This window comes from Cyprinus carpio, chromosome B4 (assembly GCF_018340385.1).
Source record: "Cyprinus carpio isolate SPL01 chromosome B4, ASM1834038v1, whole genome shotgun sequence".
In the NCBI taxonomy this organism is placed as follows: domain Eukaryota; kingdom Metazoa; phylum Chordata; class Actinopteri; order Cypriniformes; family Cyprinidae; genus Cyprinus; species Cyprinus carpio.
In genome coordinates, this window is record NC_056600.1 from 12,216,357 (window position 1) to 12,229,616 (window position 13,260).

General features: G+C 35.7%; 1 protein-coding gene across 6 annotated transcripts in view; it reads right to left on the minus strand.

Annotated features, from left to right (window-relative positions):
* chchd3a (coiled-coil-helix-coiled-coil-helix domain containing 3a) overlaps positions 1 to 13,260 on the minus strand; it is a 63,126-nt gene that overhangs the window by 18,255 nt on the left and 31,611 nt on the right. For 3 of the 6 annotated variants that reach the window (XM_042722806.1, XM_042722802.1, XM_042722807.1), the window contains 2 exons: positions 9,445 to 9,459; positions 6,984 to 7,067 (listed from right to left, as the gene is read on the minus strand). In XM_042722806.1, coding sequence (XP_042578740.1) covers positions 6,984 to 7,067; positions 9,445 to 9,459 — 99 coding nt within the window. The remainder of the gene's footprint in view (positions 1 to 6,983; positions 7,068 to 9,444; positions 9,460 to 13,260) is intronic. The other 3 variants (XM_042722805.1, XM_042722808.1, XM_042722804.1) reach the window with 2 other exon arrangements.

Below are 13,260 nucleotides of genomic sequence, written 5' to 3' on the forward strand. Positions count from 1 at the left end.
GATTACAAAACCTGATCTTATAAATCTTACATTTAAACAATAATTTTCAAAAAAGTTTTAGTTTGTACAATGATATTTCACAACCTGAACTAACTTAGCCTCGTCACAAAAAGAGCAAATAATCTAGAATTTTAAAAGGCTTAACACAGCAGTAAAGGTTTGCAGGAGTTGTCTCTATGATGAGTTAGTTAGTTATACCACATGACTTTTGCAAATTATTTTTCTTTTATTATTAAAACACAATATCTTATTTTTTGCTTTTATTATTTAAACAGCTGTGTCTGTTGGATCACATGAAAATGATAATCAAAAAACCTTGTCTGATTATTACACAACAAATATATTATGATATAATTAAAATGAAATCAAACTTATGTGGTCCAACTAACAAAGTCAACAAATATGATTTTGCAAAGACATGATATCGCAAATTAATTTAAACTCAAATTAATTTAAAGAAACAAACATATGCAGCACAACTAACAAAGTCATGTGGTCCAACTAAGATAATGTGGTGCAACTAACAAAGTCATGTGGTCCAACTATGATATATGATGTTATAATGTTGCAGTTGTACTACCCTGACATTTTTTAAGTCAAAATAGCCTCATGATTTGAGGTACTGTATCATTCATAGCCTTAGCAAGCACTACTAAATAATCCAGTCCTTTACCTGTTCCACAAAGCAGCTGTCAGACTCCTTTCTCACGTTCTGTTTACAGGCATCTAAAAATAAAACTTTATTTAATCTGGTGCACACAGGGGTATTATGGACTAATGAAAGAACCTCCTAAAAGCTACTCCTGCCACTGGCGGTGCATATAGGTGGTGTTTTGAGAAGCAACCCCATGTTCAAATTAAATCTCGCAGGCTTTATAATGAGAGATCTGAGCAGTGGTGCAGTAATCAGCAGGCTGTGTTATCTCTCACAGACCAGAGAGGATGTGGAGGGAAACCCCCACTGAGACAGCCATTATGGCTCAACAGCACGGCGGCCATATTGGCTCTGCAGTGCACCAGTGGAGGTGCGAGACCGAGTTTTAACAAATCAAAGCTGGCGACTGCAAACAGGGAAGGAAAGCAGAACAGAGGCCTGTCGAGTCAATCCTTCAATCACTGCCTCGTACTGCGAGAGACTTTGAAACAAAACAAACGAGTGGAAACGTCGCAAACAAGCACAAATGCTGTAATTCAATGGCACTGCAATAAACATGCAGTCCAAGCATGGAAAACATTTTTTAGAGTGACATATTGGTGACATTTCAACTCATATGGGTTTGGAACGACATAATGGTGAACAAATGATAATACATTTTTAAGTATTCAAATTTTTACTTTGCTTGTGGCTGTCTGGAAGTAAAAACAATGGGACATAAGTGTGAACGCAAAGCTCAAGCTGTGTCTCTTGAGTAGATAAAACTCGGCTAATTAAATTAACGAGGCCTCGTGCAGAGACAGACTCTGTCCCTTTCCAGTGTCTCGTCTACAGTGAGGAAGAGATAATGACCACACACTGATCTCAAATAAAACAACACGCACTCTTCACTTAACAATGCTGTCAGTAGGAACTGGAAACAGAAAGACAGAGCATTGCATGCAGAGACGAGCGATTTACATTCAAATCCATGTCTAGCCTCACTACGGGTTACTACGTCCACATCATATAGTGTTGCTAGGTAACAGCCTCTGAGAGTCTGAATCAAAGCTTTGAATGAAGAGTAAGTTGTAAACTAAAGTTATGCTACATCATGTGATAAAAAAAAAATACATTTTTATTATGGATTCAATGTACTTTGACATAAGAATAGGTTGACCAGCAAGAATTTCAGGACATACGGGTCCAGCTGTGCTCTTCAAAATGTAATGGGATTGAGAACTGAAAAGAAAGTAAAGTAAAAAATAAAATAAATTAAGAATTAAAAATAAAAATGTAATGGGATTGAGAACTGAAAAAAAAGACAAGTAAAAAATAAATTAAGAATTAAAAATAAAAATGTAATGGGATTGAGAACTGAAAAAAAAAGTAAAAAATAAAATAAAATAAATTAAGTATTAAAAATAAAGAAATAAAAATAATTATTTAAATAATTAATTAATAATTTAAAAATAAAATAAAATAATCCTGTTTTTTGGCAGATGGGGGGAAAACGGATCATTCAATTATTATTTTTTAATCCCCATAAATTATACACTTCAAACCCAGATTAGGAAAACATTCCCACATTGTTTTTTTTTTTTTTTTTTTTTAATAAATGGTACTTTAATTGAATTTAACAAATATTCCAATATTACAGAATAGACTCACAACTTTTGTTGCCAAATAAAAGAACACCGAGTTGCAGGTGAATTGCACTATGGGAATTTTATCACTGACTCTGGCTGGCTTGGTACGCGATCAAGGTTATTATTATTTTCTTACACATTATAAAGCTAGACCATAACAATGGAAAAAGGAAGAAGTTGTTAAAGAAAAAAAAGAAGAAGAAAAAAAACCCTTCTAATTCTGAACAGGCAAACATACAGCCAAAGTCACTGCAGTCAAGTGCCCTTGAGGTCATTTAAATGCCATCGATCAGGCTAAAAACACTGTATCAGCAGCTTTTTTCAACACCTCAGACTTCAGCCCTCCACTGTGATCATGGAGCATTATGAGAAAGACACCAAACTACTAATAATTCAATTGCGGAGAAAAACACCCCGAAAAGAACTACTGAAAAAAAGCAGAGTGCTCAGTTGAAATATGAGATTGTTTTACAGAGAGTATTGAGTGAAAATCTGTGGCTAATATATATGTACAGTACATATATAGATATTGTTTCAAAGGCAATTTGAGTGGCCGCACCAATAAGTAGGCTGGAGGTGGCAGCCGGCGTCTCAGAGCTGTGATGGGCTGTCAGACACAAGCCACTGATAAACGAGCAAACTGAATTGAAAGAGACATGTAATATATATCAGCGTTTTATTCTGTTCTCTCTCTCTCATTCGCTCTCTTTTTCCTTATCGCTACTGGTACTGTTACAGTCCAAAGACTAGGAAAAACTGTGGTAGAGAAGAAAGACCAAGAGGAAACAGTAAAAACAAAACACCATATTGTGTTATATTCAAAATCAATCCATTGCTTCCCTAAATGATTTGCTAAGTTGCTACAAACAACATTTTTAGTCACATTCTTTCTCTCCATTTTTGTTATATGAAAGATTTTGAAGAATATACTAGTTGCTCTTTTCCATGCAACTGCAACGAATGGCCACAAAAAGAACAAAGCACAATAAAGTATTGTAAAATTGTTCCATATGACTATATCACGCTATACTATACAGGGCTCCAAACTGCGACTAAAACAGTCGCATTTGCGACCATAAATATTAATTTGCGACTGATGTTTTTGCTGAGGTCGCCACTGGCGACTACCCGCCGAAAGCTCCTCAGGATTTAACCGCTAAAAAAGTTTTCTCAGGCGCCCCGTCTGTGATCAAACGAACTCGGGCCGAAGGTTAATACACACAACTACACCGAGTGTGGACCTGCCGCGTGTACAACAGCTTTCAGCCGAGATCGGCCCATGGGGAAAAAGCCGTCTTTCAGCCAGAAGTGTTTTGTAGAGTCGGGGCGGCTCTGGCCCATTATCTTCTCACCGATCCCGAGACTGAACTGACAGAGACGCATTTCAGCCAGAATCAGCCCGAGTGTTATCGCTATCTGGGTATATTTACATGTTATAACTTAAAAATTTGAATGTAATGCCTTTTTTCCTAATCTTTTGTTATGTTCACGTATTAAACTGAGACGATGCGCATCAAAGTTTTAGTGGAAAAAGAGAGTTTCATCTCTGCCGCACATCAGTGCTGACGCACACAGTCTGATAAACGCAGCTCCGCTGTGCAGCGAGAGAGAAATGACGGAGACGTAAGAAGGGAAAGTGCAGAAAATACAGCGTCTGTTTTCGTGCACAACTTGAACAAACTAGAACAGGTAAAGCTGTCAGCTGTGTGAATATTGGCAATATCGTTAACAATTCTCGTTTATAATAATTACTAATATGGCTTCTTCTAAACAAGATCTGTGTTAATGCGTGAACTTCATTTTTTGAAGTGCAACTGCCGTCCAGTAATCGCAAAAAACTCTGAGCTTTGTAACTTTTTAATAAAAAGTACCAGCTTTAAAATTATTCCGAATTCATAACGAAATTCAAACAATGCAGTTTTGGCGCTCCTTAATGGGGCAGGCGCGGTCGCTTTAGCGCCTCAGTTCAAGGGCAAGTGAACCCATTTATTCTTTCTCTTTACTAATATAGTACATAATGAACATGAATTAACATCAAAAGGTAGGCTATTTTATAAGAGAGCCTACAGTACAACTTACTGAAATGTCTCATGTGTGTGGAGCCCAAGCTACACTCAGTGGCCAAGTGATACTTATGCTCCATGATACTGGTACAGACTCTGTGTAATGAACAATTCTTTGTGACTGTAGATTTCAAGCTGGAAAAGACATTTAGTTCCCACTTTAAGTGAACCTTAGTTCCCAGCTCATCTACAAGATGGATTAAAAATGCTGATAAAGTCAAGAAAAGATGAGACAAAAACACATGACAGTATGATTGAAATGTTGAAATGTAAATAAATAAATAATAATAATCGTAAAATAAATAAAACAAAGTTTTCTGTGGCACCTAAAAAAAAATTATTTGGCTCCTAAGTTTTTTTTCTTATAGGAGCCAATGGCTCCTTACTCGATTTTTTTGTTTGGAGCCCTGTACTATAAATCATCTGAAGCTGTTTGTATGAGAAAAAGATGTAAATGTAAGTAATTATTTGCTGAATATCTTGATATCTGTCGTACCTCTCCTTGGCATGCTTTTGTAATTTATTTTTTGTAAAAAATGAATCAATTAATCTTTCACAAAACTCGGTCGGTCACGAATCAGACATTGAATTTAAAAAAAACAACAACAACACAAAAGACAACTCGGCCACAAGTCAACATTTGCAAATAATAAAAACTATTTTGGCTACTTACTTTAATTATTATTATTATTATTATTATTATTATTTAAATTCATTTAAATAAATAAATAAATAAATGTTTAACAATTATTTTTATAAATTAAAAAAGGCAGCAAGTCAACATTTTCAGTGAATAATACAATTACATCTCTTTTATTATTTATTCTAATTATTTTATTTTCATTATTGAAAACAATTATTATTATTAAATTACATAATAAGTATATCAATTTAATTTAAATTTTCTATTATTATTATTATTAACACATACTTTAACTCATTGGCACATGATGGTTCTTGCATATAGAATAGGACTGTATACTGCATATGGTCCTTACTCTTTTCTAAGCCATCGCCTTGTGTAAAACCCAGAGCATTTATTATTTATGATGTCTAACCAACAAATCCTGATTCACCAATCCACTGGGCTCAGACACCCTAGAGTCCAGCTGAGAGTGTGTCTCTCTCAGAAGGGTTGAGGACTGTGTGTGTGTTTGTGTATATGTTGACACAGTGCCGGGGTTATTGAACAGAGATCGTTAAGTGATTGATGAAGCTGCGAGCGATCAATAACACCTCCGCATGCAGAGTTGAAATGGTCTGAGAGCTGTCCTTGTAAAGAGACAGAGAGACTGAACTAAAGCTAGCTGCTGTGTGCAAGTTCAGCTAGTTTCATGGACACAGGAGAAGTCTAATGACTGATATAAATGGAGCTTTAAAAGTATATTCTGGGATATTTTCTAGCCTAATGTCTATGGACTGCATTTGTGGAATGCTGTCGATAACCACAGACTCATCCTTTTATTGCCCGCAAACAAACAAACACAGTTACAGTAAATCAATCACAATGGAAGCTTTTGAGCAGCTTTTTTGGACTTGACTGGTCCAGATCAGCATTGATTACACTGTGCATTTAGACAACAACATGTACTGTAATGTAAAAGGCAGGTGCTCTGCTAGTTTGATGCAATCATATTTTTGGTTGTTTCTTTAACAACAAAATTAGGGCTGCCCCCTAATTGTCCAGAAGAAAATCAAATAAACATTTCCACCACAGAAAGCTATTAATCATAGTACATAATTTCAGATTTATGAGTGTTTATGACATTTTAGGGAATAGATAAATAAAAAAATAAAAAAAACACCAAAAAGACAGACATCTCCTGTTGCGTATATATGCCCAAAGTTTAATTTTATTACTAAATTAATTTGTAAATGTCATAATTTATTGTTAAAACAAAAACTAAAAAGAGTGTTTTAAGAATTTACGTTTATTTTCTTACAAGCATTTTAAAATGCTCTTAAAATTTAAATACACAAGGCCTAAAAGGCCCATAGTTGCAGAAAACCCCATTTATACATTAGTGCTTTGCTAACATTAAGGTAGGTAAATTGCAGATTAAATGAGTTAAATGAGCGCCAAAAGAAATAGTAGCAAAGGGCTAAACTATTGAAACACCTATGGACACAACCTACACTTTTAAATAGGTCATCACCAGAGATCGTCCATTTTTGCACACTTTCACACCCACTTCTGGGAGCTTAGTATGTGCATGCCCGTTTGAGGACGAAGAGTCTGAGGTGAGGAGAGGTGGACGCCTCCCATCCCTGAGGCTCACAGGAGGATCTGACCATGAGCTGCAGGAGGGTGTCAGTTTGAGGACACAACAAATGAGCGAGCAAGGTTGCCGAGGGGCCTCAGTCGCACATTACAGATCAAGACAGCCTGCCTCGCCATGGTACTGTAGAGCAAGACAGCCTGTCTCACCTCTGCCTCTATATAACACAGGACAGGCTGACTCACATTCTGCCTCTATAGCTCAAGACAGCTCATCTCGCATTCTGCACCGGGCATTAGTGATTAACTGTCAAGCATTACGGTTATCATATCATGTTAGTGATAATGTAGCGCTTTAGTGTTCATCGCTATATATTCAGGAATTGTGGATAATGTAACTGCAAATGTATAGGTCATACCCTTTCCTTTAGCTTGGCCACTTGTTCTCTGTAGAAGGCGTCCTGCTTCCGGAGCTCTTTGTCTCTCTCCTCTAACTGTCTAGCCTGTGGAAAACACACAAAAACACACAATTGGATTCAGTACAAATTCAGTACACTATAGTGAAAAGAATAAAACACAGTTTCTAGCATCCGTACACCAGAAAAATAGATATTTAGTATGGCGTTCACGCTGTTCTTTTCCATACAATGACAGTAAATGGTCCAAAGCACTGAAAATCACAAAAAGCACCTTAAAAATTATTTAAAAGTTGACAATATGGCTTGTTTACTATATTTGAAGCTTCTGAAGTCATTTGATAGCTTTATATGAAGAACAGACAGAATGATTGTAAATAAATGTTAATTATAATGCACCTTTCTTATACTAAAAGTATTTATAATATTTTCTTGTTTTATCCTTGTTCCAGACCTTTAATTATAAAATATAAAAATCCATCATAAAAATATTGGTGTAATTTCCATCATCACTAATAAGTTTTTTTTTCCTTCGAAAAGTTAGTGTATTTGTTTGAATATTGGAAATCATAATATGTCATTTCCAAGTGGACAAATCTGTTTAAAAGTGTAAAAATATGAATAAATTGGGTGTATTTATGAAACAAAGATCTAGCTATCAAATTAGCCTTAGCAAGACAAAAGAGTCTGCCATTTCATTCCAAAAAATTAAAACATTTCCACCACATAATGCTATTAAATGTAGAAATTTAATAGATAAATGTTATTTATAATGCACCTTTCTTATACTCAAAGTTTTCAGGGGTTTCTTAAAACAAGAAAATATAGGAAAATTTAACTGGACACACCATATTTGAATATATGCAAACTTATTTTGAGATTAGCAGTTAAATATGACTTAAATACCTTTTCCTCACAAAAAAAATAAAATAAAAAATTGCAAGACTGCAGAGGATGGCACATTTGGAGCACTTGCATGGTGATTTAAATCATTTTAGCTTGATAGCCCCTGGTCACCATTTACTTTTACTGTATGGAAAAGATTCTGTTAAATTTCTCCCTTTGTGCTCCATGAAAAAAAGAAAGATAGAAAGAAAGTCAGGTTTGTAAAAACATAAGGCAGAATAAATGATGACAGAATTAAAATTTTAGGGGTAGTTAATAACATTACTTGCGTATATTTCTTCAGCCTCAATTATAACTAATCTAAGTCTTTACACATAGCAGCACCATAGATTTTCTCAGTAGCAGCACAGCAGATGCAGTAGAGTCATTATGGCCTCAGGTAGCTGGTATTGTGAAAGATGACACAGACCTTTGATTATACCAAGGGCATCAGTTCATGACAGGGTTCATGTGGGAATGTTCACTAAAACATCTCTGTGTGTTAGAGGCTTAGCGCGTGTGTGGATGTAAGAGAAAGTGATAAGATCAGCAGTGGAAGAATAGAGAATCTTTATGGTCCTATCCATGATTCTCTGTCCTATCGCACATGCCTCTCCCCCTCCGTCACTCCTGACCTTCAGCTACTAGAAATGACCCTCACTAATTTATAACACACTCGGAGAGGAGATATACTGACAACCATGTTTACTGGTTTTAATATTTTTATTTATGGCCTTTTGTGCCACAAAATAAAGTGTATAGGACTTAGAACCATTTGTGATATAATTACTATATATGTATATGTGTATATATATATATATATATATATATATATATATATATATATATATATATATATATATATATATATATATATATATATATATATATATATATATATATATATACACACACACACACACAATATACATTGCAAGCATTTTAAAATACATTTACAAAATTTTACATTACTATTATTATTCTGTTCTTTGAAATATGGTCAAAAATCATGAGATTAATCACAATTATGCTATTTTATTAACAGCCATAGTTTTTTTGTGTGTGTGTATGCATATATATAATCTGCTATTAACTCAACACATACTAAATATTAACCAAATAATAAATAATATTTCAATAATATGCTTAATCAAATCACTATTAACATTCTGGTGGGTTTTCCAGTAAACAAAAGTGAGTAAAAAATGAGTGATTTTTTAACTGTAGGTTTTTATTTCTTTTTTAATGTTGTGCTGGTCATCTTGAACTTATGCCAACATATAGCAGCGTAGATGCAGCATTATGCAAAAGTTATAGATACAGCAATTCACATTCAGCCTTGATTAATTTATTTCGGAAGCAACAATGAAAAATAATTTCTTAGCTGGTGTACAAACACAATGGCAAGAAAATGACTTCAAATGAAAGAAAAACGCTGAAAAAATTCAACAGTAAATTACAGAAAAAGAGAGAGAAAGAAAGAGTGAAAGAGAGAGAGTCTTTTTAGGCATGCAATACTGCAGCAGGAAGCAGGTTGAGACAGATATGGGATGTATAAATCAAACCTCTTATGCCTTACCTTTCTCTCCATCTGCTGGAGTGAGGGAGCAGAAAGAAAAACACACAGAAAGAGAGAGAGAGAGAGAGCAATTTAACGATGAAGTTCCTATAATTACATTCGGTATTCAAAGGCTGAAGCTCACACACATACACACACACACACACACGCACTGTGGTGTGAAGCAGTGGGGTGTTTACTGAAGTGCAGGGACACAGAGACCGTACGATCTGCTCTGTGTTATCAAACACTGTCGCAAGGTGAGAAAGAGCTCTTCACAACAAATCTCATCTAAAATCTAAACCCTAAAAATCTGATCTAATCCAAATCTAATCAGAGCAGAGCAATCTCCATCAGAGCTTAACTCCAGCGCTCATGGAGGCCTGTGCGGCTGATGAACTTCTCTCTGACTCATATATATATATAAACCCGCAGGTAAGTCTGCCACGATTTCTAGGTCACTTAGAGGAGTTAATAATCCCAAAGAAAATTAAACTTCTTCATCTTCTCACACAAGTACACTAAATTCTCATTCATTTTGTTATTGGAAAGGTAACATCACCACATGATGTCATTATAACCGGGGGTGCACATAAGTTTTTTCGATCTAGTTCTCGAGAGCACCTGGGGATTTGGTTTGGTACTCACACTGCACATAGTGTGACCCATAAATTGGGATTTTTTTTTTTAAATCTGTAAAAAATCTAATAATTAATAATAGTTATAATAGTATTATTGCACTTAATTTAGTTTTTTTTTTTTTTTATAAATAAAACACTAAAAAATAAATAAAATTTGATAACACTATTATACTTCAAAATAAAAAATAAGTATTAAACTAAAATATAATTATTTTATAGTACACTTAAATTCAATGCTAAAATTGATCTTTTTCTTCTTCTTTTTTTAATGGATTCAAAATTTTCAAACCTAAAATCAGCAAGTTGTTATTTTGGCGGGTTGCAGGCACTGTAGTGCTGCCGAGGGAAAGATGTTAGTGAATAAAATATCATAGATTTGCATTTTGATCTGATACCGGCAGCACACAGCCTAGATTTATGCATTCAGTTTGAATGGAAATCTTATACAGTATTACAATTAGTCGATCTGAAATGGTGATTGTGCATAAACAGCTGTCAACAATGTTGGTAAGCAAAGTAGCAGTCCGACCATTTTGCATATTTTTATATTTTGGTTTCGCATGCATACCACTTATGTGCTGATTATAATTTTATACTTTTCTATAGAAGACTGGTGTTTGCTATCTGCTTGGGTCTTACGGGTCTTTGTGAGAGCATTTTTAAGTGATTGCTAAGGTATTCTGATTAGTGGTTGACCGATATATCGCCAAGGCCGATAAATAAGCCGGCATCAGCTTCGGACGATAAGTTTTTCTGTTACTGAGTGCCCTGTTGGTTACAGTGTTTATATACTGTATATGTAAAGGGATATTATATATATATATATATGTGGGTGTGTGTGTGTGTGTGTGTGTGTGTGTGTGTGTGTGTGTGTGTGTGTGTGTTGATGTACTAAAATATATAAACTGAAATAAAAATTCTAAAACAATACAGATGCAAAAACATAAAACACAGAGATATTTAATTTAAAAAAATGTTTTAATACATTAAAATGAAAAAGAAAAATACTTAAAATAAAAAATGACTGAAATAACTGTAATATTATCTCCATGAAACTAAAACCACACTGCCTCTTACACGCGCACACACCAAAATAACCACTGAGATTTGAATGGACTGTGGCCATTAGATAACAGCATGCAGCCCAAATGTGTTGCAAAAATAAATCCAAAACAGATATCTGGCTACTGGTAAGCATTATCTACTAGCCAATGTAGTTTATGAGGCCTAAGTGATAACATCTGATTTCACATTGTTCACGATGAGACAAACGACATGTTAAGAAAATAAACAGGGTCGTTTTGATTTTACATTTCAGGTAGGTTTAAAGGGGCCCATGACATGCGTGTGGGTGTGTATAACACGGTTTACTAGCAACACAACCGCAAGTTAACCGAGTCCCACACCTGCAGCAGTGAAGACGGACAGAACTGCTCTCCAAAAACACCCACAGCCCTCCACAGAAGCAGTCCAACCCTCTGGCAGAAGAAATCTGACCTCTGTGTTGTTCCCCTCCAGCACTCACACGTACACACAAACACATTCATGTCAGCGAGCCAATCGAGGCCCTTGCGTGGGCGAGAAGCATTGTGGGTAATCAGTCAAGGAGACATTATGGCTCCAAATTTTCTATGGAAAGAAATGCAGTTACTGCCATTGACCTTCAGCACACACACGGAGCAGCTGCATTCACAGACCAGTAGGTAAACACAGTGAAAGCGTATCCAATGAGCAATTAAAGAACAGGGAGGCGCTGCCACCGATGTGCGCACAGGGATTTTCCCTCTCATTCAACACATCATAGAGGGCATATGGCAGCCCTCCGTCGCTCAGTCACACAGGCTGTCAGGATTATTTCCGTCACATCACACTCATTCAGTCTCCTGCAGGTCATATAATCACATTACACTGCTAACAAAGGCCCCCGAGTCACATGACCAATCGCTTGCTATTATCCCACTAATGATGAACAGGGAGTGGGATGGGAGGCTGAGAAATGAAAGTGAAACTACAAACACTGAGAACAAGAGATGGGGAGGATGGGAGGGAGGACAATGAGAGTGATTTATCATACAAGATGTCACACCTCTCGTGACATGTGTCCGGATGGAGAGAGACAGAGAGAGACCCACAGCAAACTGCAACCCCGCTGTTCTACAAAGATTGTTTTTCTTTTTTAAACAAACTGGTGACTCCCCATCAGAAGAGAAGTAGGCTTGAAGAGAAACGACCATTGTTTTTTTCTCCTTCAGGCCAAATATAGGTAGTGCCAGGGTGCTATTTGTGAAAAAAAAAAGAAAAAAGAAAAACTGGAGGGGGGGATGCTTTTGAAAACTTTTTATAGGCGCATAAAACTCTATAGGCGGAGGTTGACCCAACTACACGCCTTTTAAGGAAAGTACCAGATAATAGGTGACATGAAATGATTTTAATACGACCAAAACTGTAGGCTATTTAACATCATAATAATTTAATAAAAATATTGTAAGTTACGCATTTTAAGTTAATTGCAATGATTTCATTTCCACGATTATTCAAACAACAAATAAATTATACAGAGAAAGCAAGCAAGGAACACAGTATCAACTGAGCTTTATGAAACTCTGAATCAGTCAAACCAGTGCGTCGCAAAATGATTCACTGTTTTGATTTCGAAGCACTCCAATCGGATCGCATATCACAAATCATTTGATTCAGATCGGGACTTCAAAACATGCATCGTGAATCATACTCAGATCGGGACTTTAAAGCATGTATCGCAAATTATATTTAGATTGGGACTTCAAAGCATGTATCGCAAATCATTTGATTTAGATTAGGACATCGGAATGGGTTTGCGGGATGGTTTTATACCCCCCCCAATTCCCTCCCCCGCAAATCGTACCCTGGGTAGTGCTATATTTAGCTCCTTGAAGACCAGTCTGTGACTAATAGTAACTAATTCTCAAAGCAATCTGCGCTTAAATGTTTAGATCAAACTGAAATGATAGCTAAAAATAATCAATATTCAGACCATTTTGTCCAATTAGATTTTTTTGCAACACCTGCTAATTGTATAGGTGTGTGTATGTGCACATAAACAGAGAAATTTCATTCAGATTTGTTGGCACATGGCATTCTGGAAAGGATTAGGTATCCCCAATTTTTAGTCATTAGAAGACGTCTTTATTAGGTCCCTATGTCTGTGATTTTAAAG